The 25,745-nt window shown below is 40.8% G+C and overlaps 1 protein-coding gene across 1 annotated transcript; it reads right to left on the bottom strand.

Moving 5' to 3' along the window:
• Positions 1–5,146: 5,146 nt before the first annotated feature.
• LOC131892015 (uncharacterized) lies at positions 5,147–6,505 on the bottom strand. Its single transcript, XM_059241734.1, has 2 exons — positions 6,216–6,505; positions 5,147–5,600 (listed from the first exon to the last, which is right to left on the bottom strand). The coding sequence occupies exons 1-2, from the start codon at positions 6,453–6,455 to the stop codon at positions 5,325–5,327; spliced, it is 516 nt and encodes a 171-aa protein (XP_059097717.1). The 5' UTR covers positions 6,456–6,505; the 3' UTR covers positions 5,147–5,324.
• Positions 6,506–25,745: the final 19,240 nt, after the last annotated feature.

The following is a 25,745-nucleotide window of genomic DNA, read 5'->3' as shown; positions in this document are numbered from 1 at the left end:
GGAAGCGCACAATATTGGGTGCGACAAAGCCAGTTTGACATTATCAAGAAGCTCAACCAGACCTAATTTTGCCGATTGATTGCAGACAAATACATGAATCAGAAAATGCTAAATGCAATGTGTTTGACCAAGAGTACTCGAGATGTATAGGCTAGGTTAACGATCCCAGACCAGTTTTACATTCAAAGGTACCCAAGAGCCGTGAATTCAAAAATTTTACATGACCAAATATTTCACAAATTTTGACAACCACACTTAGAGGGAATCTCTTCCCATGAATGTGTTAAAGCGGATAAATGATAATGATCAGGGCAGAATTATCGCCATGGCATGAGACCCAATTTTGAATATTCTCCATTGCTCATGATACTCCATAAATGTTGCAATGAATCAAACATAGATCTGCCATTCATTTTACAAATTTCAAACTAAATTGCCAAAGCAATCAAGTCGCTCAAATCAAGTAGCTCCCTAGGCCCTGATAGTGTGACGGTCCAGTAAGGGACCAATCTGGGGAGCATCCAAGTTTTCTGTTTGGGCAGGGGTGCTTTCGATGGGTCTTACAAATCTGAGTTGATTTGAGGTCATTAGCACGAGGCGTGCCGTCAGTAGGAGGACTTCCCACCTCTGGTCTTCGGTTTCAGTTAGACTATGACACTTTGTCTGGCTTATCCACGCTTGGAAAGCCTCAATAATGTGTGGTTTGTTAATTGAGCTGAAATCTCTCCCGTGGATCGCGAGTTACAAGCAACGCTTGGCCTCACCACCCGTGGAGCTCAATAGCAGGTTCATTATTGGCGCCGTGGAAAAGCGTTGGAACAAGAAAAGAAACCAGGACAAGTAAACCAGGAAAAGGAAACGAAACGGGTTGATCTGGAATGCTATCTAAAAAAATGTCCAAGTCTGAGGTTTTTTTGTGAATTGTTGATTATAAACCCCAGCGCCACCGTTCAGATTCCAGGCGTTGATCAAAGCTTCAAAATTTCATGACCGATCTTTCAAAGCTATAAATTGCAATTAAGGTCTCTCCGGGGCCTATTTATGAACCCTCGGACTACGATACTTGACAAAATCCATGTTCCTTAGACACCAACCAATGGATGGCTTTTGCCTCGTTGAAGGAGGTCCACATATCTGGATCCATGGACGTGGTTGGAGGGAAGGCAATGGTGATTGGAGGGACTTACGGGGAAAATCGGAACCATGGGGGGATGGAGATCAATGACCCGATTGGGCGTCAATGGATTCCAGGGCCTACCCTTGTACCAATTCGTAGAGTACACAGCACGGTAGTACTCAATCAGACCGCCTTGGTGGTCATTGGCGGCTACAGCTCCAACCGCATGATCAAATCTGTAAAAATTCTGGATTCTATTGCAATGACTTGGGACGATCTCGATGATCTTCCAGTGGCAGCGTATAATATGGCGTGTGGTGTGGTCAACAACAAAACCATGTTATGCGTTGGTGGGGCATCTCCAGGTGCAATTGTGAACACTGCCCTCCTCGTCCATTTGGGATTAGCTGAGTTCATGTCCACACCTTAGGCAATGTTTGATACTGATGAACCCGGATAGTGGGATTTGTCATTCAGCCTTGAAAATTGGGGCAAAATAGATAGCAAATCCATGTTTAATTCATTGCCACATTTAGGTCGGATTATGGGCCAAAGAGAATGTTAAATTTGGGTTTATCTGAATGTTCCTTTAAATTTTCGAGTTTTTAACCGATTGTAAGTGATGGCATGTCATGATTTGTAGAGTATGAGGTCAAATGAAGTGTTTGAATTAGCAACTCTATTGGGCCCCAAAACGGTCGTAATTGCGCATAAAATTAATTGTTGGTCATCTAATGTATAAAATCGTCAACGGAAGCATGACAATAAGTTATACAAAGTTGGCGCTCGATTAAAAATTAGCTTGAAACTTGAGGTAAAATGAATGGCAGATCCATGTTTGATTCATTGCAACATTTACGGAGTATCATGAGCAATGGAGAATATTCAAATTTGGGTCTCATGTCATGGCGATAATTCTGGTCTGGGATCGTTAACATAAAAAAACATCAAAATCACGATTTAAACTCCACAGTGGGTCATTCAATTTATAAAACCGTCGAGGAAAGCACTGCAGCACGTTTTACAAAGCCGGTGCTCGATTTATAATGAACGAGGATTCCTAACCCTTCCCTATGTTTTTATCCAGGGCTTTGAATCTATGGTGCATTTCACATAAAATACCGCCGTTGTCGTTAACACTTTGTCGGATTCACCGAAATAGGACATTCTTGAGTGCTTTGGACTACTAATGTTTATTTCCTATCAAGAGCAGCTTGTCCACCTAACCGTACGGATAAAAATAGAGAATGAGAACCACTACGTATAGTAACGCCCACCAAGATGGTTTGTCAGAGCCATTTGACATCCATTTTGTAGTGGCAATATTCAGAGTCACTCGGCATTTGTTTTTGTACAATGGTGTGTTTCGTTTTCGGCCCAGATTGGGGAAGCGTATTCCAGACGCGTACGGGCGATTAATTTGCACAGGGCTTAATTGACGAGTCTCTGGACTTGAATGTTGCACATAGGCTCCAGGACTTCAATTTTGGAAAGTATTGGGCGTTTTTGAACGGATATGTTGTTCAAATTTGCCATCCTCTTCTTTTTGAGGTTAGGGGAAGATCCTTGATTGAGCTGACTGAGGGAAAGTTAGTTTCTGGTAGGAATGGCCAAGATTCCACTAGCCTTGCAAAGAGCCTTGAAATAATCTATTCTTGGGTTTCTGAGAGTAATATGGCCCCGAACGGGATGAAATACCGCTCAATGACCTTCGGGTCAACTCCTTTGAATACTCCACTCGTAGATAATGGAGGTGAAGATATTGAGCAGGTCTCATCTATGAAAGATTTAGGTGTAGTCCTCCAAAATAATGGAAAGTTCGATGAGCATATCCAGTTGAAGGTGGGTAAGGCTCTTCAAATGTGTGGTCGGATATATCGCACGTTTAAGTCCAGAGATACCATCACGATGCTAACTCTGTACAAGTCGATTGTCCAGCCACATCTTGAATATGCCTCACCCATTTGGGCTCCAATGAGTTCAGCAGATTTGCAAAAGGTCGAACAAGTCCAAAGATGTTTCACTAGGAACATCACAGGAATAAGAGAGCTCTCGTATTGGGAAAGGTTTAAAAAGTATTTGATATTGTCCGTTTTCAAAAGCATCCATGAGCTTTGTCCCAACCCAGGATTTCGGGTCAATTCTAGTGACCGGAGAGGCTTAATGTGTCCGTTTTGAGAGCACCTTCAAGCCCTCGAGAATCCAGGCTAGTTCGAACAATGAAGTCCAACTCTCTTCTTTTTCGTTATTCCCTACGAATATTTAAAGGCAGCAAATTGAACATGTACTGTAGGTGTTGATCCAGCTGTTTCCTTCAAGTCAGTATTTGACAATATTTTCATCAAAATACCTGATCAACCTTACATTCAAGGGCTAATCAGATCCGCCAACTGTAATTCGTTGGTGGATCAAATATTAAATGAATGTAAAATCATGTAAAAGAAATTCGGTCTAGAACTGCTGGGGATCCCATTCCCAGTAGCGTTAATGAAGTCCGCAAATAAAATAAAAAATAACGAAAAAAGACAGTCCATTGCATCATTACCGACGTGAGAGCCGAACAAAAGGTAACAGTTTCAGTTTGAGGTACAAAAAGCTAAACTGGCATTTTAAAAGACCTGGGCATTGAATAGGCTCTAATGGGCGCAAAGAGGTAGCTAATGTGGAAATGGTGTTCCTCAAACTCCCAAAATCCAAGGGTCTTTCCCTTAATCTGGACAATCTGAGGAAACCCTCAGACATTAATAACGGGAAGCAATATGCTATGTTAAGCTTTCAATCAATATCAGGTTCAAATAGTCTTGAGAGTAGGCTTCAATACATGAGAAAAGGAGAGAAAGACACGGCTAGGTTCCTGTGAAAGGCGTTTGTCTCGACCCATAAGTGCAGTTCTACGCCAAGTAGCTTTTAGCTTTGTTGGGGCATCTCGTCCCTGGCTCACTTTGGTGTCAAACATCAGAACATGATCTGGACGTCTGTCTTTCTATTCAATATTAATAAAGGGCAGTGGCCGGACACGATTTCAGGGATGATAATTATCGAGGAAGTCTCGAAATAGGAAAAGTTATTCAACAAAATATTACGTTATCAACCGAAGGCGGGGTTCTATATCCACAATCCGACATTGCTCGCTCCGATTTTCTTGATGCTTTGATGTCGCCAACCGAACAAAACCCTCTCGGCCGAATTTTGGGCAAAAACCCCAACCAGATATAATTGATATTTCTGCGAAGAGAGGGAACAATTGACACTGTTCGTGCTCATAACCATTTCATCGGTTAGGCAATTTCCAATTTTGACCAGCAAAATACAATAGCTTACTACTCTGGTATACTTCGAATTGTTCAGACCTACTAAAAACAAGCCGACAACATGAAAACGAGAAAGGGGAAAACAATTAACACCTTGCCTGATCAAGACCCAACGCAAACCTCATCGCCTCCTCCTTCGCCTACAATCCAAACTCAATCGGGAGATTTGAATTTCGCCGCAGCAATTGATCTCGATTAGGGTTGCCATTAGGCCAACATTTTTGCGTTCAAAATCACTTGACATTGTGGGAAAAAAAGTAGATTTGGCGGATTCAAACACCATTAAAATGTAAATTAAAATGGAAAATTGATTAGAATACATTCATCTAACTGTTACTAAGGGCTTGAAGTTAACACTTTTGCTCTAATAAAATAAGAAATCAAATACAATACATTATGTAAGATATTGCACGAGTTTCATTAAAATTAGTAGTTGGGAAGCTCCCAAGAGTGTGGACGTTATGAAATGTTGACTTTGACTTACTGTTTAAAACATTCATCTTTCTGTATTTTCTGCCATATTTTACTTCTTTCTATTCTGCCATCAGATATTAAAATAGGCAGGCAATCTTTCGAGTCAATTTTTTGGCCTCCTTCTTTGTAGGACCTTGATTCTTGCAGTGATTTCCGATTACTAGCTAAGAGATGGTAGACCTAACAGATATTTTACTAATAAAACGTGCCAACCTTGATATCAGGAAGGAATTTACAACGTGTCAATGGTTTGGATGATCCTTATCGATTGCCGACTGAAAAGGAAATTGTATTTGAGCTGACACACGATTGTGACAATTCAAAATTTCTTAATCTTGGGGATTATTCAAATTTTTCCAATGAAAGCTTTCTTCTTCACTCTTCGCAATTTCTTCGAACAAATAAGTTGCTGACTTCTTGCTTCAGTCAAAACACAAAAGAACTTTTGCGCCATTGCCGCTGATTGTCTTATCGGCTGAGAATCCAATAACAAAGGATTGGGAATGGAAGGTTCGCTCTTTGTCCGAAGAGAGTGTTCCGCAAAAAAATACAACACCCGGGACGTTGCTAACATCCTCGGGATCACTGATATTGTCCACAACACCCATTCCGAAATAATCGACACAATCGCCTTTTTTTGAGAACTCGAAACCTTCTTTGAAAATGGTCACTGTCCCCGTAACATCATTGTCGCCGAACTGGAAAGACATCGGAGAAGAATAGCTCAGACCTTGAAATCTGATGCCAAAGCAGAGATCTGGTTAAAGTTTGAAATGAAATTATTCTGACTTGGACCTGGATATGTAGTATAGTAGTACTACGTACATAAATGTGTGATAGTTTCACCGTAGTGAAAGTCATTTAAAATGGTCATTTCGGAATAAGAGTGGCAAAAAATGAAGGGGGTAAAAACAGGATTAGGAAAACAGCCCAGTGATGATACACTATTGATAGTTGTATCATCCCGGGGAAACTTCACTCAATCTGAAATTGAAATCTTTGTAAATGCTTGGCTTTTCTTTTTACCATGGTATAACAGAGTCGCCTGGGTGGTCAAGAGGAGTTTGAACCCTAAAAAGATCCCCTAACTCCTGGTTTGCTTTGAGTTTCCATTGCAAAAAAAGAGACACTGATGTGATAACAAATGGTCTAACTGTCCTCATTGAACTACCAAATGCGATGACTGACAAAAACATGATACCTGACTACTGAATAACTAGCCACTTCGACCTGGATCTTTTTAAATAAAGGTCATGAATTTAAGTATCTTTGTTCTGCCACTGCCATGATAGATCTAACCAGACCCCACTCACCAAAAGCTGGTAATCGCAAGAGTAGCGACTGTTTGGCTTTGCTGTCGAATTTGGATATCCACCAGCATTAAAACCGGGCGTTTGGAATCGGAAGCACCCAGTGATGTCCGTGAAGGTGATGTTGATTATTTGGTCCCTGGTTCCGTCACAAGTTTGCGATGGATCATCGAAAAGTGGCAATTCTTTAATGCTCAACCCAGACCTGTCCATCCCAGAGCCGTCCATTCCAGAGCCGTCCATTCAGAGCCGTCCATTCCAGAGCCGTCTTTGCTCCCAAATTGTTCAAAAGCTATTTCGATTGGCGTAAAGACAAAGATTGCTTGAAGCCAGGAACTTTAGTAAAATATGAGATGTTTTTTCCTACCATGAAGTCATGTATGTAAGCAGCCCCGCCTCGGAACAACAAAACAAGGTAATAAGTCTTGCGTATAACATGGTCCCTGGGCTTGAAACAAGTAAAAGAATCATTCACCATTTCTTTTCATGTTGTGCTCATTTAATCTAATTTGACTGAAAACTTATTTATTTCAAGGCCTACAATGCCACGATTTGCACACTTGTGATAAAGAAAAGGCTTTTCATAATTTCACATATATATATATATATATATATTTTTTGGGGGGGGGGGCTCGGTGTGAAAGTGGCAAGTCCTGTTCTTGTGGCTCTTGTGAAAATATCCAAGATTTGTGAGACCATTAGTGTTTAGGCCTAACAATCCTCAAGATTGAAGATTGAAGATCAGCACCCTGGTTTCATTGACCCAAGCAACTAAAGCCTCTATAATGAAGGGCTTATTGACTACGGAAGGATCCTTCCTTGCTAAGACCAAATCCAAACATTGCCTAGCCTCTTGGCTGACTTTTCCAAAAATAGCTCCCATCATGAATGCAAAGGAACTAATAATGAGCAGCAAAATCAAGAGACCAAGAAAAAAAAACTAAAAGGCTAAGCAATCTTGTCCTGAGATACAGGACAACGAAGCAAAAGAGGAATGAACTACTTCACATCAAACTAAACATACAAATCTAAGATGAAGATAGTAAGCAAGAAGTAAGGGATAGAGAAAAGCAAGAAATCAAGACAATATGTAAGCTAGGAAAACAACACAAAAACGCAGATATGAACTCAACAAACTGTCTTACACAAAATGAAATCAATACACTAATGATCAAAAAATTCTAACTGTCAAGGACAAGTACATTCAAACTTAAGAACTCCACATAACGATTTGGAACTAGAAATACTACGATACAAATCAGAGGGGAACTGCTAAAGCTAAACATAAATGAGCAATAAACTTATTAGGTTTTAAAGTAATTACGTCTTACCAAAGAGCCCTAAAAAACCAAACTTAATTGAGTGAATGAATGGCAACTCCCACGTGACACGTTACCCCACGTCACACGTGGATGGTGTTGTTCTGAATGTTGTCCTACAAGAATGCCATGCAAATTTGACGTGAAACCTCAATTTGATATCTACAACCGGAGTTAAAGCTTTTAAACGTAGGAGCCAAGCGGTTGGGTCAAAATTGGACACGGATAGCCCAGGCATCTAGAAATTTGTATGGAAAGTGTGACGGTTTTACACACAAACCCAAGAGTCTGCCAAAACTAGCGAAATCGGAAATAGCTTCTCGGGATTTCGTCATGAACTTGACGTGGAATGCCCCGTCTTTGCATCTCTGGCCTCAAAAATGCTAGTCTTTGATTTGGTTTTTTTTTCGATTCAAGAACCTACCTAGATACAGATGCTTGACCCTCTTAAGGGTTGACAAATCAGAGGCAATTGTTGGAGAGAGAAAGAATAAGATTGAAACTCGACTGAAGTGTCAGGCTTTCAAATTGCAACTGATCAATTTCCTCACTTCGTGTTAGTTGTGCACTTTAGAAAAATACCTCGGTTTCAATGCATGTGGCAAGTGTCAAAACGACTTGCACTCCAGGTCCGTTTTCTCCGAAACGAGCAAGGACACACCTACGAACGTGTCATCAAGACCAAGGCTCGTTTTTACAGCCTGGATTTGCTAATTGAAGTTACATGTTCACTTAAAAAGATTATGTGGGCAATGTTTTAGGAAAAGCATTAATTTGGTGCCTTTTTGGAAGGGAAAATTTAATCTGGTAATACACGAACCTATTAAGATAAGTTATCAACTTCATACGATTTAGACTTTTAATTCAATATGGCTTGATGCTAAAAATATTTCAGCAATAGGATTTACGAACAAGATATTCCATGACGCTTAAAAACAGTTCAGTTTGCAATGTTTTAAAAGAAAACGTAACCTGAATTTGGGTGAGGACACAAAAGGTCCTTATTTACTCCACACGTTGAATTCATGAGGATTGTATTTTGGGCTGAATTGTGCTCTAACAAGCTCTCGCCCAAGGGAATTTCTTCTTGTTTTTTCCGGACTTCTTTACCGTTACAATGATTGGAATTCCCATCACTTAAATATGAAAGAGTTACTTACTTTTCATAACTTCACAATCATAGTTTATCTGATCCCCCAACGAATAGACGTCTTCAAGTTGGCGTCTTCAATTGTCCGAAGGTGTCGCCATCTACCGTTCAAAGGGCCGGTTTCTTAAAAAGTGGCTCGTTTAGAATAACAGGTGGTATCATTTTGAACGAATTTGTCATTTAATTTCATACAGTGTAATCAAGGAATGGTCAAGCTAATGCCTTCATTTTTAAAGTCCGTGCCATTGATGCAAATAACAAATTAGTGGATATTCTCTGGGATTTATGAATTGATTCAGAGATGAGGGTCCTCAGGGAGAGCTAGCCCAAGGAAAAGAGGAAGGGCAAGATGGGTCGCGTTCCTCAGCCGGCTCTTCCGATCAAGCAGCATAGCTGAACGCTCAGTCGCCTCTCCCAAACGTCTAATAGCAGAATGAAGGTAGCAATGATGATTGCGGAGTCCTCTTTGTGGTGGCTTGCACACTTGATGTGTTTCTCACTTGCCTGCTTCCAGGAATTAACTAGCCCAAGGAGCCAGTCAAGTAACACTTTGGGTGATACAGCGGAGGCAGGCAGTGGCAAGCTTCCCAGTGAGTGCAAAAGTAATCATCCGCACTCTTCAGTCAGTCCTCTTGGGTGGTGTCTTGGAGCGTCCCTCACCAACATGTTGCCAAGAAGGTTACCTCATTCATCTCTCATTCCTGTAATGTTCCTAGTTCTCTTGGATCTTTGGACTTGTTCAATCTTTTGCAAAACAGGGGAACTCATTGGTGACAAAATAAAATTAACAACGTGTGCCTTTCACACATTTTATTTCGAGCCTTGCTCATTCTGGAAGACTCCTCTGCAGGCCTGCTTTCACTCCTCAGGTGATTGAAGAGTTGATTGATCAGGTATTTCATGTTTTAAAAATCTCTGATGAACCATAAATCATCATTTGTGCATATCCAACGTTTATTTGACGGTCTAAAACTCGGGATATTCGCAATATCATGCGTTTTGATCACTCCCGTAATTGTCAATGCTAGAAGACACGGCCTTCACTGTCAACATATATATTGTGACTTGGAGTCACCCTGGTTAATATCAGCGAACTACTCAATTCGATCAAACACCCACCGATCATTACTAGGGGAAGGTGAAATGGCGAGAACTCGATGATTTGGGCCACTCATAAACCCAAAATCTAGATCACTAGCAGTCTTCAGAGCCAGGTAAAATCAATGTCCAAACCCTATGGTAACGGTTACACCTTCATCCTCAGGAGCTTTTCGTTTACATATTTATTAGCCCAATTCACTAGAGGATGAGCCGATCACATGGTATCCCCAAATTCACTGCCACGTCTTTTAGGGCCGGATGACTCTCGGCTTTAATCTTCCCCTCAGTTTGGTCAATCTGAAGAAATTGTAAGCAAATACTTGGAGGTTATTAATGCTAATGTTAAGCTTTCCACCAATATCAGGTTCAAGTGATCTTGGAGGAAAGGCTTCAATACATATCAAGAAAGGAGAGTGAGACAAGGCTAGGTACCTTTACAAAGCGTTTTGTTCAACCAAGAACTGCAGTTCTACACCGAGCGGCTTTGACCTTTGTTCGAACATCTCCCTAACCATGGAGTAATGCCAAACCAAACTTAAAACAAGTAGTAAAGTTCCAAAGTGACCTAACCACTCCTAATCAGGATGTGGTGGTATAAAAAATATCACGACAGTTTTGTTTTAACACTAAGAATTAAAAAGTCTTGAAGAGACTTCTGATCAATCTTGACTTCTAGATTCCATCATGCGAAGGATAAAAGTGTAGTTCAACCGCCATCACATTAGGAGGATGTGGGAAAAAGTTTCTTCCAAGTTTTCTTCCTCATCTTAAATATCATAAAGTTTGGTATTTCAACGTCTGGCGGAGTAAGACGTCGTGTTACTACTTTTCACATAACGTTCAACATGCGAAGGAGCATCATCAATGAATTATTTGTCCTTATCTGGGTGATCCAATTAGGTTTTGGTGCCGAGTTTGAAAATTTTGCGCCATCTATTCACTACATCTTGCAACAAGAAGGTAACGGCTGTGTCATCCTCTCCAATGGAAGGCTTCATCTCTCAAGTAATGTCACTCGTTTCAATTATAAGGCATGGTTTTCTAAAAATCCAGATTTCCATTCGTCTGCAGTGCTCTACAAAGAGATTTGGCTAGCAAAAGTAGCGAGTATTTAGGGATCGCCTTAACAGAGTGCTACTCAAGGTTCGATTCCGGCTAACCAAGTCCAAACTTATTTGTGCTCTTTCTCTTATAAAACGGCTTAAAAATGCTAGAAGGTTGCGTGACCGTCGACGGCAACAATTGTCGGATGATCTTGAAATCTATTGATCATAACGGCGGTCGCATAACAAATCAGGAATTGCCCTTTTTTTTCCACCGTTTTGTTTCGCACGGCAAGGGCATAATGTCCAAATTGAAGCGATTTTCGTAATTGACACTGACGAAATCTTGTTGCATCATTAAGGCCGTCAAGTTCTCGACCTCCGAGCATTTAGTATTGTACCCTGTAATTGGTACATACGTATTCAGAGTAGCTGGAATCATGCTAAAATGCACTAGGTAAATTGATGGATGTGGTGCACGAAATGCAATGACAAGCGACAATTGCAATTGAAAACACATACTTCTTTGGTATGGTTTTGATACGATACGATATGAAATATACCTCTCATATTCGATGACCTTCGTATGTTGTGGACATCAGCTTGGGTCATTGGCTTGCTTTCTTCATTCGCAATTGGTTGGCACCATGTATTTATCTAGAAAACCACCTCAGTGGGAATTCCAGAACGAAGAAGGTCGGCAGTTTGTTCTTTCACGATTTGGACAAGCGAAAAATTTTCGGTCCATTGGATGGGCGTGTTCGATCGTTCCATGAAGAAGGGTAACTGCCTTGGAAGAGTCACACCTTTCAACATCGGGTTGTCACACTGACACAATTGCCTCTTGCAAATGTCGATGCTAAAATGATTTTTTTTAAGAAATGCAGCCATTCAATGTAGTACCAAAATGTTATGTTTTTACCAACCTTGAAGGTCAATCTAAACAATTGTTTAGTTCTTTTCAAAATCCTTGCTTTTCGTTAAGATGCTTTGATTGCAGTGATATACTTTGCAGGCCTTGGATGAAGATTTCACAGAAAAATATCGGTCCAATTCGTGAGCTTGAACCCAATCTTCGGCCTCCTCAATGGTCGAGAATTCCTTTATTATTAGGTTTGGATCATCATTGGCAGGTTGAACAAGCGCCTACCGTATAAATACTTTGTTTTAGATCTTATTTTGTGTTCGTTCAATTTTTTGTTGAAATACTGTGGATATATGTCGTTATATTTCTATCCATTTCTTTCGCGATAATTCGCACTCCAAATTAATTGAAAAGTACATTTCATTTTTGTTCCATATACATCCAGTTAGCAGCCAACAAACAACATATTCCTTTCAACCATTTGCATGCTTGCTTTGAGTTCAATGGTTGGTGGGCTGTGTCCATTTTGACGTATTTATTCGAGTTTGTAAACGCACAGAATGGAGAGCTGGTTCCAAGGTCATTATTTAGCTACTACTGAGGCACTAACTTCTGCTACTTACTGAGCAATTATTGTCCTTAACATGTGTCCTCCTCCTATTCAAATCCTTGAAGATCTTCTTGCATTTGAAGCAATGGAAAAAAACTATCTGATCCATGACACTTTGAAATTGTTTTCGGGAGGCGTTCCAAATTAGACTCGAAGGGGTTCCACCGGTTCACCGGTCACGGTTGTAGAAGTTGACGAGAGTTGATCGCAACCTCAGGGAAAATTAACACGCAACCTATTTCGAAAATGAACGGAAGTTTACTGTTTTTTGGTCACGCAACTCGTTTGCCATTTTTGAGCCGTTTACAAGTAAGATATTTTGTGCTGTTGAAATTACTGGTTTAGTGGTATTGTTGTTTCAGTAACTAAAATGCAGTCATTCCCATGACAAGGTAAGAATTATTTTTGGCCGGCCTGTCGGATGGGAATAACCTTACCACATGTGTAAGATGCCAAGAACCTGCATTCAGTCCACCAATCCTAATTTATGTTTTCCAAATTGGCATCAGTAAAGTGCAATGTTTGATGGCGTCTCCCACTTCTTGGCTCTTCTTGCACCTCTCAAATGTCAGCTTGTTCCAACTCGGTTAGAGATCTTGGACAAATGAGTATTTTGTTGGAGAGAAACAAAAACTATCGCAAGGCCTCCAAGAAATGAAACAAACTGGTTTGGGTGATTGCGGAATAAGAGAGATGTTGATTTCAAAGGTTTGATAGGCTTATCAAAATGTGAATAAAGTACCCTTTGCTGGCAAGGTTTGCCTGCTCCTCGTGGCATTGTTTGTTATTGTGTTAGCCACTCCAACTCAATCAAATCATATCGTTAGAAAATTGGCAGTATGTTGATATTCGATTTCTGACACTTTTTATTTGCTCCTTCAAGCATGTGTGCAAGATTCCCTGAACAATTTCAGTAAGCTTTTTTTACGAGTTTCTAGCCGATGCTTGGGAATGATTTCCCAGCAAGTCATGTTTGATAAAAAAATGTGTCCGATAATGAGTTGGAGTTGCCGCTCTGACACCTCCCTGAACATATGGTTGATCAGGTATCGATTGCAAAAATCGATCAAGATCGCGCTTAAAACTTAACAGAGATTCATCTAAATCGTAGAATCGTCGAAGTGCTACTGGCAAAGGGTAAACAGGACAGGGCCTCTGTTCAAGACCGTTTTTAGATTTTTCAGGATCTTATTGTCCACCGAATTCACTCGATGTCGAATAGTACAACTGATGCCTCTTCTATCGCTCAATGTGTATACAACTCCTGGGTTGTGGCAGAGGCCATGGAGGCATTTAAACATGTAGATAATCATATATCGCTCGTATCTTCTTTGAGTACTGTATAGTTCCAGGGATTTGAGCCGATCCCAGTAGCTAAATGGCTCACGCCTGCAATATTTCGCGTGAAGCTCCTCTGCACTCTTTCAATCTTATTTAGACCTGCTGCGGTCATGGTGGCCCAAACTGGGGATGCATACTCCAAGTGCGGCTGTACAATTGATTATATATAAGTTTTCATGGTTAATGGGTCACGGGATCTGAAAGGCCTTGCTCACTTTAATTTGGATATGTTCTCGAACTTTCCATCATTCGCAACAACTATTCCCAGGTCTTTGACCAAGGCGACTATCTCTATTGGTTTTTGACAATTATCTAAATAGGTCGGTTGTTCGATGCTCTTGGGATCAAACGTCATGGCTTGAAACTTCTCACCGTTCAACTTCATTTTTTTTTCAGCCACCCAATCATAAACCTGATCTAAATTTTTTGTAGGTCTCAGTGTTTCCCATAATTTCTTCCAAAACTAACTTGGTATCATCAGCGTACGACGAGATGGACGATATAAGGGGTAATGTTTGTAAAGGAGATATGAGAGGATAAATAGTAGAGGCCCAAGGATGGAACCCTGGGGAACTTCCGAAGTTACGTTTTGCGTAGCGCCCAATACCCATATACCTTGATTTTCTGAGTTCGATTCGTCAGAAAATTCTTTCAGCCACGTATGAATATTTCCCCCATACCTATACTAGCTAAGTAATTAAGCAGTTGAATATGGTCTAATTTGTTAAGCGCTTTAGCGAAGTCTAAGTTTATAACGTCTACGCAGTCATTATGCAATAGTTCCTCAATTACGTCGTCAAAATGCTGAACTAATTGCGTCATGATACTAAAACGATTTCGGAATCCATGTTGTACGTCAGGGATGCTAACTTTAAAGTAAAGATATTCTTCATGCATTTCCTATACAAGCTTTTCTATATTTTTGCAACATTTGATGCACATGAGGTCGGTCGGTAATTTGCTGTCCCCTCCTTTATAGATTGGGGCAATGTGAGCGTGTTTAAAGTGACTGGGAACCTTCCTTCTGCAAATGATCGGTTCATTGCGTAAAGCAGGAGTGGAGCCACTACATTTGAAGTACGTTTAGGAACTGGACCGTCACGCCATCAGGGCCTGGGGAGCTACTTAGTTAACGTACATGATGTTGCCAAAGCAATCAAGTCGCTCAAATCATCATATCAGCTAGTGGTTGGGTGTCATATTCCATGTGGGGGACGCTAGAGGTAGAACAACTGGATGGGGACGAAAAAGCAGATGCAAATTCTTCGCCCAGTAAGTTTGCTAGTTCAAGGCATGATTCCCGTTCCATTTGGGAAACAATGTCCAGGCTATTTCATATTGCATTGACCCGAGGCCAATGATCCTCCTCGAAACGGAACTGAGGCAACACTGTCTTAGCTGGCTTGGTCCTTGCAGGACTTTTTCCATTGTTTATGGTGGTACATATTTCAAGAATGTTATGGTCCGAGAGATGACTTTGCGTTACTTGAAATTGTGCTATAATGTCGGGGTCGTTGGCAACAATCAGATCTAATATACTCTCTGCCCGTGTGGCTATACCGACATGTTGGGAGAGATTTCCCTCGGTCATGAAGTCATCTAAAAGTTGGAATGATTTTGAAGAGGTTTTGGGCAGGGGAATGTAGCCCAAGGGGCTAGCTTGCCACTCTATGACAGTTGGAGGGAAATTAAAATCCCCCATTATCAGGTGACGGGAGCATATACATTTTGACAATGAATAAAAGCCCATTTTCGAACGAGTTTTTTAAGCTTGAAGGTGGCCTATAAACCGCGACTAATGTGAAATCCAAAGTTAATGCATGTACTATGAGTACTTCTACTTCTCCATTTGACATTTTGGTGGATGTAGTTACAGTCTTTCTTAATGTACAGGCACACGCCACAATGGGGGAAGATAGGGTTATGAGGGTTTTTCCTGTCGCAACGAAAAAGGGTAAAGCCTTTTATGGACAGTTCTTCGTCAAGAACCCCATCCGGCAACCAAGTCTCCGTAAGTGAGATAAAAGAGGTATGTTGTTCTAACGCTAGCTGATCATACAGAAATTGAACTTTTGATGATCATTTTTTCGTAGTGAGGCATTGGACGTTAATGTAAACCCTCCATAGAACCTCGGGTTTATGTGATTTATCATGGTCTTTAAAGATTGTACCATCTCTTCGAGCCGTAAAAAATCGGTTGGCTGTAAATACGTGCTTTGTTTGACCGCCATTTTCATTGGCGCTCTGGGGGACCTCACCCTTGCATAAGGATTGGCATTGGGATTTGAGTTTGAGATCCTCCCACATTGAGTGGGGGACGATAGATAGGAGGAGGGGGAAATGGAAACAGAGGGGGGGCAACCTGGGTGAATATATGCGTTTCGTTACGAGCCTGATTTACATTGGTTCGGCGTTCAGGTTGAGAACGCTCCAATTGCGTTCCTTTGATGTGCGCTTTTCTGCATTTAGGATTGAAACATGTTTTAGTTTTCATTGAATTTACGCACATAAATGGGTGAAAGTAGGGACAATCTTCTTCACTTTTGCTGCATCCCCTCTTATTATGTTCTTAAGGCCGAACTTCAAAAGCTTGAAGCACCATTTGGGATGAGCTAGGGAGCATCCAAGTATTCTGTTTGGGCAGGGGTGCTTTCGATGGGTCTTACAAATCTGAGTTGGATTGAGGTCATTAGCACGAGGCGTGCCGTCAGTAGGAGGACTTCCCACCTCTGGTCTTCGGTTTCAGTTAGAATATGACACTTTGACTGGCTTATCTACGCTTGGAAAGCCTCAATAATGTGTGGTTTGTTAATTGAGCTGAAGTCTCTCCCGTGGATCGCGAGTTCCAAGCAACGCTTGGCCTCAGCACCCACGGAGCTCAATAGCAGGTCCATTATTGGCGCCGTGGAAGAGCGAGGCTGCGTGACTCTAAATTGTTATTATCCGTGTGATAATAGTAATAATAGTAATAATTTGTTTACTGTACACAGACAGATGTCTTGAATGAGTTCAAGGTACAAAAAATGATCACCCCAACACTCAAAAGTAAATGTGATCTAATAACAAATTCAAGCTCGATTTCTGATGATACCCTGGTATTTAGGGTTGGTCTTGAATGGTTTGGAGGAAGTTATCCAAGTTCTCCTTGAATTTGGCAATTGGATTTTTTCCAACATAGATAACCCGAAGGGAGGAAGGCAGTTTCCAGATGGTTCCAGCTCAAGAAGGGGCTATTTATGCAATTTTCTCTCAAGTTGTGCAGCTGAACCGTCGAATGTTCGACCCGGCTAAAAGAAGGCGTAGTATATCAACCTAGAACGAAATTCTCAAGCAAGCCAAAGTTTGACAAGTCAATGGGGAGTCACCTTCCATCGTTTTGATAATTTGGCCAGATTTTCGGTCAAAAAGTGATACATACTTGTGACTTTTTTGAGGGTCAAATAAGTCTTGCTCACAGTTGTGACATCGATTAAGCAAGTATCAATCTTAGTGTCATGGGACTCATGAAAACGAATAATCTTCGAACAAAGTTGAAAAATGATTTTTTTTTATCATAGAAATGGCTCACTTCGCACCTGAATTTAGATGGTCACGCATTCTTGAAAAAGTAGGACATTGTCAGATTGAATGCCTTTTTTATTACTATTGGAGCGTTGGAAATATATTTAGATAGATTTAGGTATATTTATTTCAGGAACACTTTGATCATGATTGGATAATGTCGGCATTTAATCTTTGAGTTAGCATCTTGATATTTCAAAAATTTCATGAGCATGTAATTCCTCAGGTTCTGGGTAAGCAAAAGCTTGTTTTCACTAGGACCTGGGCAAATTAAAGAAGACATGACATAGATAGTCAATAATGTTACAGAGACCAAGAAGCTGCAACACAATAACGTGAGTTGGAAGAAATGCAAAATGAAATTGAAAGGCTTGTAGGAAATCATATCGGTTCGAATTTAGTAGAAAAGAAGGAACCAAGAAAAAGATATATAAAGAAAAACATGAAAAACAGAGCAAAGCAAGTGTTTTCAGTGTTAATTTGTTATGTTTACTAGAAAATACGAAACAACTTCAGGAATAGGAGGAAAATTAATCAGTTTAGAATTGTATTTGGTGCATGGAGTGTTTTGATGAGAATGAGCGGCTAATAATCATAAAAAAAGAGAAAATTAAAAATCATTTCCTAGGATTTTTGTTGGCATACATAGCAATTCTTGAGTTTGCAAGGAGCAATGGAGTACTTCTGTAAGAGATTGTAGGGGCGTTGCTTGATATATTTGATTATCCTCAGTAATCTTTTATTTCCATCTTCCAAAACTACACTGCTGAAAAACCCGTTCTCATCCTCGATCCTCTTCTTTTCTCCATCTGCGAAAGCAACGCCATCTAATGAAAGAGATCGAGGAGAGACAGTTCAAAATGAGAACCGCCACAAGATAATCTCTATTTGTTTGGGTGAATTTAATTCTGGTTAGATCGATGTCTGGAGGGTTGAAATTATTCCACTCGTTGGGAAAAGCAAAGTTCGGTAGTCTTTGTAAAAGTCCCGACTTGCCAATTGGAGTAATTGACCTTCAGCCGCCAAGCCGAAGATTATTTTTCCATTTGAAAATATTGATAAATGGTGGAAGTTCTTGCAAGCACGACTGCCTCATCACTTGAACGATTTTAAGCGTGCGCAAATCTTGCAATTTTAGGAGCTTGGACTCATGAAACAAAGATTCAGTGTGCGAAAACCACCTCGCATTATTTATCCAGCATATAGCTCTTTTCTGGAGTATGGACAAGATCTTCAGTGTCGTACTTTGGCCATAAAATTCAATACTGTACTCCAAGTCACATCGGATAAGTTTATTATAATTTTTTTTACAGTTTTCGGCACTGACTTACGAATTCTGCTCAGATTGAAAAGAATTTTCCGAATTTTGTTTGCTACACTCTCAATATGACAATGAAAGTTGAGTTTCCTATCGAGTTGCACTCCCAGAATTCGTATGGACCCACCTCCTTAACCTACATACATTTGTATTAATTTTGAAGTTAAAATTAGTTTTGTGCTTGAGAACCATGAATTTAGATTTATCTATGTTAAAAGTTAACTTATTTATTTCTAACCATTGAAAGATACGTTCCAGTTTAACATTAGTTTTCTCCTGTAGTTTATCAGGTTGACTTTCAAAGCATTGTATTGTCGTATCACCAGCAAACATAATTCTTTTCAAATTGCTACGCTGAGGCATGTCGTTTAAATAGATCAGAAATAAAGAGGTCCAAGGATGCTGCCTTGGGGAACCTCCCATTCGACTTTCAGTTTCAAGGACCTAACATTATTCACCTCGACATATTGGTAGCTCTCAGTAGTGTTTGAACCAAACTATGGACCTACCGCAGAATCCGTAATACTCCAGTTCTTTTATCAATATACCATGATCAACGCTGTACTATCGGAACTATTGAAATCAGAGGTTCGGAGTAATAGACCAGGTGGGCTGCCGGTCTGATTTCACGATGTACGACCAACAACACACATCGGTGAACAAAACCATAAGAGGCACTCGCACCAACGCATTTTAAGACTACCAAGCCAACACGCCTTCAACTCGATTGGGGGTAATACATTAACCGATTAACATTCCCAACAAAACCCTTATTATGTAATATATATATTTAGGTTTGCCTTTACCAAGCATACTACTTTATTACAACTGGCGACGAGGATACAATCAACCCACAATGGCAAACCCACTTGCCCACATGGCAAACCCCTGGTCGAGTCTCCCGCCCTGGGACCCCACTTCAGTCTCGCGCGAGGAACTCTCATTCCATTGGGAGCAATGGTTGGACCAGTTCGAACTCGGATTTACTATGGTCCCAGAACCACCGTCACGAACGGATGATGGGTGGACTCCAGCCAAGCGCCTAGATCTCTACAAGAGGCAGCACCTGTGCATTCAAGGTGGTATGCACATAAGGAAGGAATTGAGAAGAATGGACGTTGCTGACCCAACGGGGGACGACACCACGTTCCCAAAATTGAGGTCACTTCTCAACCATAGATATCGTAATACCACGGATGAGTATGAAGAGTTTTGCAAGCTCATAGACCTACGACAAACCTTCTCTGAAACATTCCAAAACTTCACCGACAAGCTCCACGATCTCTTACCACGAGCGGGGTTCTCTAAAGAATTTGAGGGAACAAAGCAATTGTTCCGCATGTTGGCACCGTACTACTTTATTACAAACGCAATCAAAAGTTTTTTGAGGTCTTCCTCTTTTTTTCTTCCTCTTTCGACGGTCATGAGTAACAGAAAGAGATTAGTTGTCGATGCTTCCCGTAACCTCAATCCCTACTTAGTGGATAAAAAGGTCAAGCTATCTCACTTGGAAATAGCTAATGATCTTTTAACTCGGCACTGCTTCATGACAACTTCAGATTTGGAATCGGGGTATCATCAAGTTCCTATTCACCCAACTCATCGAACATACTTGGGAATTCAATGTACCCGTAATGACACCCAGGTCTATTTTGTTTGGAACGTTCTATTTCTAGGCATGAAAACTGCAGTGTACTTGTTCACTAAACTTCTTGGGCCTCACATTTCATTTTGCCAAAGCTTCGCTATCCCTCTCTTGATTTACATCGATGATCAACGTGTTTTGGGGTACAATGAAATCACGTGTCTTCTAAATTCAAAGTTTGTTGCCATTTGTCTCCACCTGGCTGGATGGATAATCAAACCTGGAAAAGGTATTCAAAATCCTACCCAATACGGCATTTTTTTAGGCCTCGATCATGATCTAATACGCCTAAAATATTTCATCCCTCGCGACAAACTCTCCAATAAACTGTTGTCTGCGGAGTTTCTTCTTTCTCGACGCCGTGTCCGCATTAAAACTCTTGCCTGTTTGTTTCTATGGTAAAGTGTCATCTTGCCGTTTAGCTCTGGGCCCTGTGTCTTCACTCCTCACTCGCTCAGGGCAAGCTTTAATTGCGTCGTCCTCAGCTTCCTCTACTTGGGAAGGTTGGGCCTCCCTCACCCCCGCTGTGCTAACCGAAATTCTAGAAATTAGTCGCTCATTGCCCTTTCTTAATAGTTGGCACATCAAGTACTCTCCAACTGTTTCGCACCATCGAATTTTTGCTTGTGATGCCTCAGCTATTGGTATAGGGGGTGCCGAAATTTTCTGCCATAATGAACCTCACCCACATTCAGGTTCATGTAGAGCCAAACTTGCCTTCTCCCTGCAGCTTTCTCCTTTGGAGCGTGCGGCCAGCTCTACCTTCAGAGAACTACTTGCAGCCAATGAACTCGTCTCCAAGTCGGCGCGTTCTTGGTCTCATCAGAACATTCTTCTTCTTTGCGACAATGAAAATGCCTCTAAAATCCTTCGCAAAGGTTCATCAAATCCGCACATTCAGACCATTGCAATGTCTATTCACCTACTACGTAAATCCCATTTCGTCCATTTGGATTGTCTCTGGCTACCGCGATCCGACCCTAGAATTGCTATTGCAGATCATTTTTCCAGATTTTTTGACCTTCATGATTGGGGTCTTTCCAATGTCTCTTATCATTCTCTTTTACAGGTGCTTCCTACTGTGCCTAATATTGATCTGTTTGCCAGTGACATTAACGCCAAATGTAAATATTTCTTTTCAAAAACGCCGTCTCCAACGACGTCTGGTATCAACGCGTTTTCCTTTAATTGGTCACTTTTCGGCTTTGCCCTATGCTGTCCACCCACTTCACTCATATCACCTTCCGTTCGTCACATTCTTCAAACTCGTTCCAATGGTGTTCTAATCATTCCTTTATGGCCTGCTGCTACTTTTTGGTTGTCGCTTTGTCCGGATGGTACTCACTTTTCATCGCTTTTCAACAAAGTTTTTATTGGTCATCCTTATCTAAAATCGAGCCCTCACGTCACAAGCACCTTTTTTGCAGGGTTCACCCCCCTTCCCTTTTGTATACCTTCTTTTTGATGGTGCAATTGATGATGAGCCTTTTCCAATTCTTCAACCCTCTCATTGTATCTTTAAGGGTTGTTATAAATGTACTCTTTAATGAATTACAAATTTTATTTTATTTTTCAGTATTTTTGTCTCTTATTTCCAAATCTAGCATCACCATCAACGCCTCGAAAGCACCTACAACTTGGAAGCTTTACACCCCATGTTGGTCTTCATTTTGCAATTTTTGTCGCACCCACTCCAAATGTTCTTTGCCCGCATCATCTGAAACAGTTCTTGCATTTCTTCAGTTTTATTCAGATTACTCCAAATCAGTTTCTGCCTGTCGTTTCATCTCGGCCTCCATTACCGCATTCCATGAATGTAACGGATTACCATCGCCCTGTAATGCTAAGGTGGTTAAACTCTCTCTATTAGGGGCCAAACGCATGTATTCAAAACCTGTCTCCCGGAAGAGACCCATTACTCAGGAAATTCTCACCCGAATAATCACGCATTGTCTAAGCACGGATCTACATTCTCCCTTTCCATCTAGACCCTTACATCTTTGGCGTGAAGCCATTTTTGAACTTTTTGCATTCCTGAGAATTACTCGTTTTAATGATCTATCTCATGTCACCACTCACAATGTTTCTGTTCTTCCAGACAAATTAGTTGTATTTTATCCCCATCGCAAAAACGATCAATGCCATTCTGGTCACAGTTCCTTTCTAAAAGTTTCTGGGAATCTTCTGTGTCCGAAAAGGGTTGTACAGTCTTTACTTGCTACGCCTGTCTACTCTCATAGGATCTGCTTATTGTCGACCAATCTTACCAAAACTCACCAAGTCTGGATCTAATTGCAAGATTTGCATATCAGCCGCTTCATACACCTCAATCCGGAGCGTTCAGTTCAATGTTCTTTCAACTCTCGACCTTAATCCTTAATCATTTGGATGTCACTCATCCCGGAGAGGAGCGGTTCTAACCGCCCGAGACAATGGTTGCCCTGCTTCCCAGGTCAGCACTGCAGGTGGATGGTCCAGCAACTTTTATCCTACCATTGGGAAATGACATACGTACAAAATGAAAAGCAATGCAGGTATATTACTACCTTTTGAAAAAAGTCCTTCAATGAAAAAGGTTTGAATTAGTGATGGAGATCAAATCAATAATCACGGGAGGTTGCAACCAGGGCTACCAAGTTATCATTTTCCATGGCCTTTGGCAAAAATGATGCACTGTCGAAACCCTGTAGGTAGCCTCAAAAAGGAACCCTGATTTTTCTTCCGTCAAACAAGGGTTGCTTTTTGCTCAAGCTTAATGAAATAAACGGGCGCTTTCACTTTCCACGTTTTCTGGCACCTTGAATTTGAAATTTGATTTGATGCCATTACTAGTTTGTGTTCCATCAATCAATACCCATGTTCATTCATGGTTGTTTCATGATTCAAAAGTAAATCCAGATTTGTGGCAAACATATATTCATCACAATAACACACAAATCAATTTCATAATGAGACAAACATTTTCTTTTCCATTGTGAATAAAGAATTTGGAAGGCGTGGGCTTCTTTGTAAAATCTGGCCGGGCCCTCTGCAAGAGTCATGCTCGTGGTTAACCATCATCAATGAACGAGTCCTATTGACTGCATTGTACATAGTCAGCTCCTGCTCTCCCTCTGCAAATCTCGAAATCTCCGGACAAAGACGGTGGACAATAATTTTGAAATAGCCTTCTGCACACCCTTGAAAGCCCATCTTATGCATGATGCTCTAGTACAAATACTCGGGAAGAGATCGGCAATATTCCCCATTGCCCTAGCTTGTCCCACATGCACATGACTACATTAACCACGACCATGAAAGCTTGCTCCTAACAATGCTTTGGCATAAAATAAAGAATTATAAACTTGGCTTTTGTCTAAACATAATAATCCGCATCATCATTGGTTGTTGTGTAGTAGGCATAACCTGATGAGTGTGGATCAGCACTGTTGTCCCTGTTTTTGTAGACGTCATAATATCCAGATGGCGAATCCAGGACAATTTTTTCACGTTGGTTTGAATAGTTAGATTGAGTTGTTTTAGGAACTGATGTTGATGTTTCCCTTGATATAACAGAGGCTACCATTGTTTTTGATCCGCCCCATTGCTTGTAACAACCCAATATTAGGATCAAAAATGCCAACAGAACAACTAGGCTTATCACACTAATGACCAAATGGCGAGTTTGATTGGTTTGAACATGCAACCAGTTTGATAGAAGCACAATGGATTGGATGGGATCATCCGTCACAATTTCAATGGAGTATGTGTTTGCAATGGTCAGTTCATCAATGATACACTCAAATGCCACTTGGCCGTTAAAAGTATTGGGCACATGAAAAAGCACGGATCTCTCATGAATGGCCATCAGTACCCTTGCACTTGGAAGATGAACACTGAAACCAGTGGAGCACAATCCATTATTACCTCTTATTGTGATGGCTTTGCCTTTTTTCATCATTTCCACATGGTAACTGATTCTGTTTTCCAAAGTAATAATGAATACCACGTTAGTGACCAAATCAACATTGAGGTAGATGATGGTGTTGTCAAAGAAGCCATGATTAATCAACCATCTTTGTGATCGTGGTACATCATTGGTTTGGCAATTCAGATGGTCCAATATGGAGCAACTCCACTCAAGTCCATTATTTAAATGGACAGCAATCTTGAATAGATTATCCAATCCCTTTTCATTTGGAATCAGTTCTTGTCGATGGATGAGGGACAGTGTGGTTGCGCTTGCAGTGACTCCTTCTTGGACGACTCGAATATGTTCATCACTTGCCGACCGTTTAACGCGAAAGTACAGCATTTCTTTGCTCTCCAATTTGTAATGATAGAGGGCGCTGTTGGTCATGAAAACTCCAACATGATACACATAGGGCACCGAACAACTAGCTTCTTTAAAGATTCCGCTAGTAATTCCGTGTGAGCACTTCTGACTTGACTTTTCCCGTTTTATTTCCATGACTTTATCTCGAGGATATTCCACAGTTAGTGCACTTTCCTCAGTCATGGTTACTTTGAGATCCAAAATATCCCACTGCAGGTCAACTACCAATTGATCATTCTGTCTGTAATTGGTCCATTGAAGCGTGTCATTGGTTTTGGCACAAGACAGTGGAGCCCTGGCACAAGTTTCGTCATGGCTTATTCTAAACCCAAGAGGAAGAAAATCCTGACAAACGGACGACAAGTTCTGGATGGGGAACTGAACGAGGGTTTTTTCCATGTCGCCATTACACTCATCTATCCATGTTCCCAATACCTTTAACGTCTCCACGTGGTTTTGGTTGTTCTGGGGCAAAAATTGTGTATCGTATAGGATTGCTTGGCATGGCACAATCATTGCAAGAAGAAAACGTATTTTCAAGAGAAACGGTACGTTCTTCATTCTGAGGGTAACTTGGAACTAACAGGAAGCCGATATGATAACAAACGCATCCTCTCAAAGAGAATCGATTGAATTCGCAGCTTAAGTCAGCTAATTTTTCTCTTTTTCATAAGAGATCATATAACGCTGCCTTTTGGCTGTGGTGCACATTGTTACTTCTTTGCATGTGATGCTATTCATTTGTCTTGCCATGTCGTTACTTTTGGTTTGAAGTTTGAAGGTTGATATCGGTTTTCAAGTTAGCATCATCTCTTTCCGAAGCTATCGCCATCTATTGTTCAAAGAACTTATTTTGTCTACATCTCAGAAAATCGGCACATTCAGTCGAGGCTGGTGGAAGTTTTACAAAGTGTATATTTTGATTGAAATAACAATTGCTAAATACGAGGAGCATAAATAGTGTTTTGAGTTCATTGAGTGGAACTGACAAAAAGGCCTTTCTTGGTCAAGGGTTCTCAAAATCAGGTCTTGGGAGTTATTGGTCTGATTATAATTTCACGTCACTTTGACACATTTTGACAATCGGGCTTGTCAAGGGACAGAAACACGTTTTAAAGGAGCTCCTCTTATGAATGGTGGACTGCAAAACGTTTTTGGGCCTATTTTGTATGTTTGTTGCTCTTGCGAACTTTCATGACAAAATTGATATCACCTTCGTTGATATCTACGTATATGCCGCTGGGAACGAAATCCCAAGTGGCGAA

The sequence above is a fragment of the Tigriopus californicus genome, chromosome 12 (genome assembly GCF_007210705.1).
Source record: "Tigriopus californicus strain San Diego chromosome 12, Tcal_SD_v2.1, whole genome shotgun sequence".
Taxonomy (NCBI): Eukaryota; Metazoa; Arthropoda; class Copepoda; order Harpacticoida; family Harpacticidae; genus Tigriopus; species Tigriopus californicus.
This window is presented reverse-complemented; position numbering and strand designations above follow the sequence as displayed.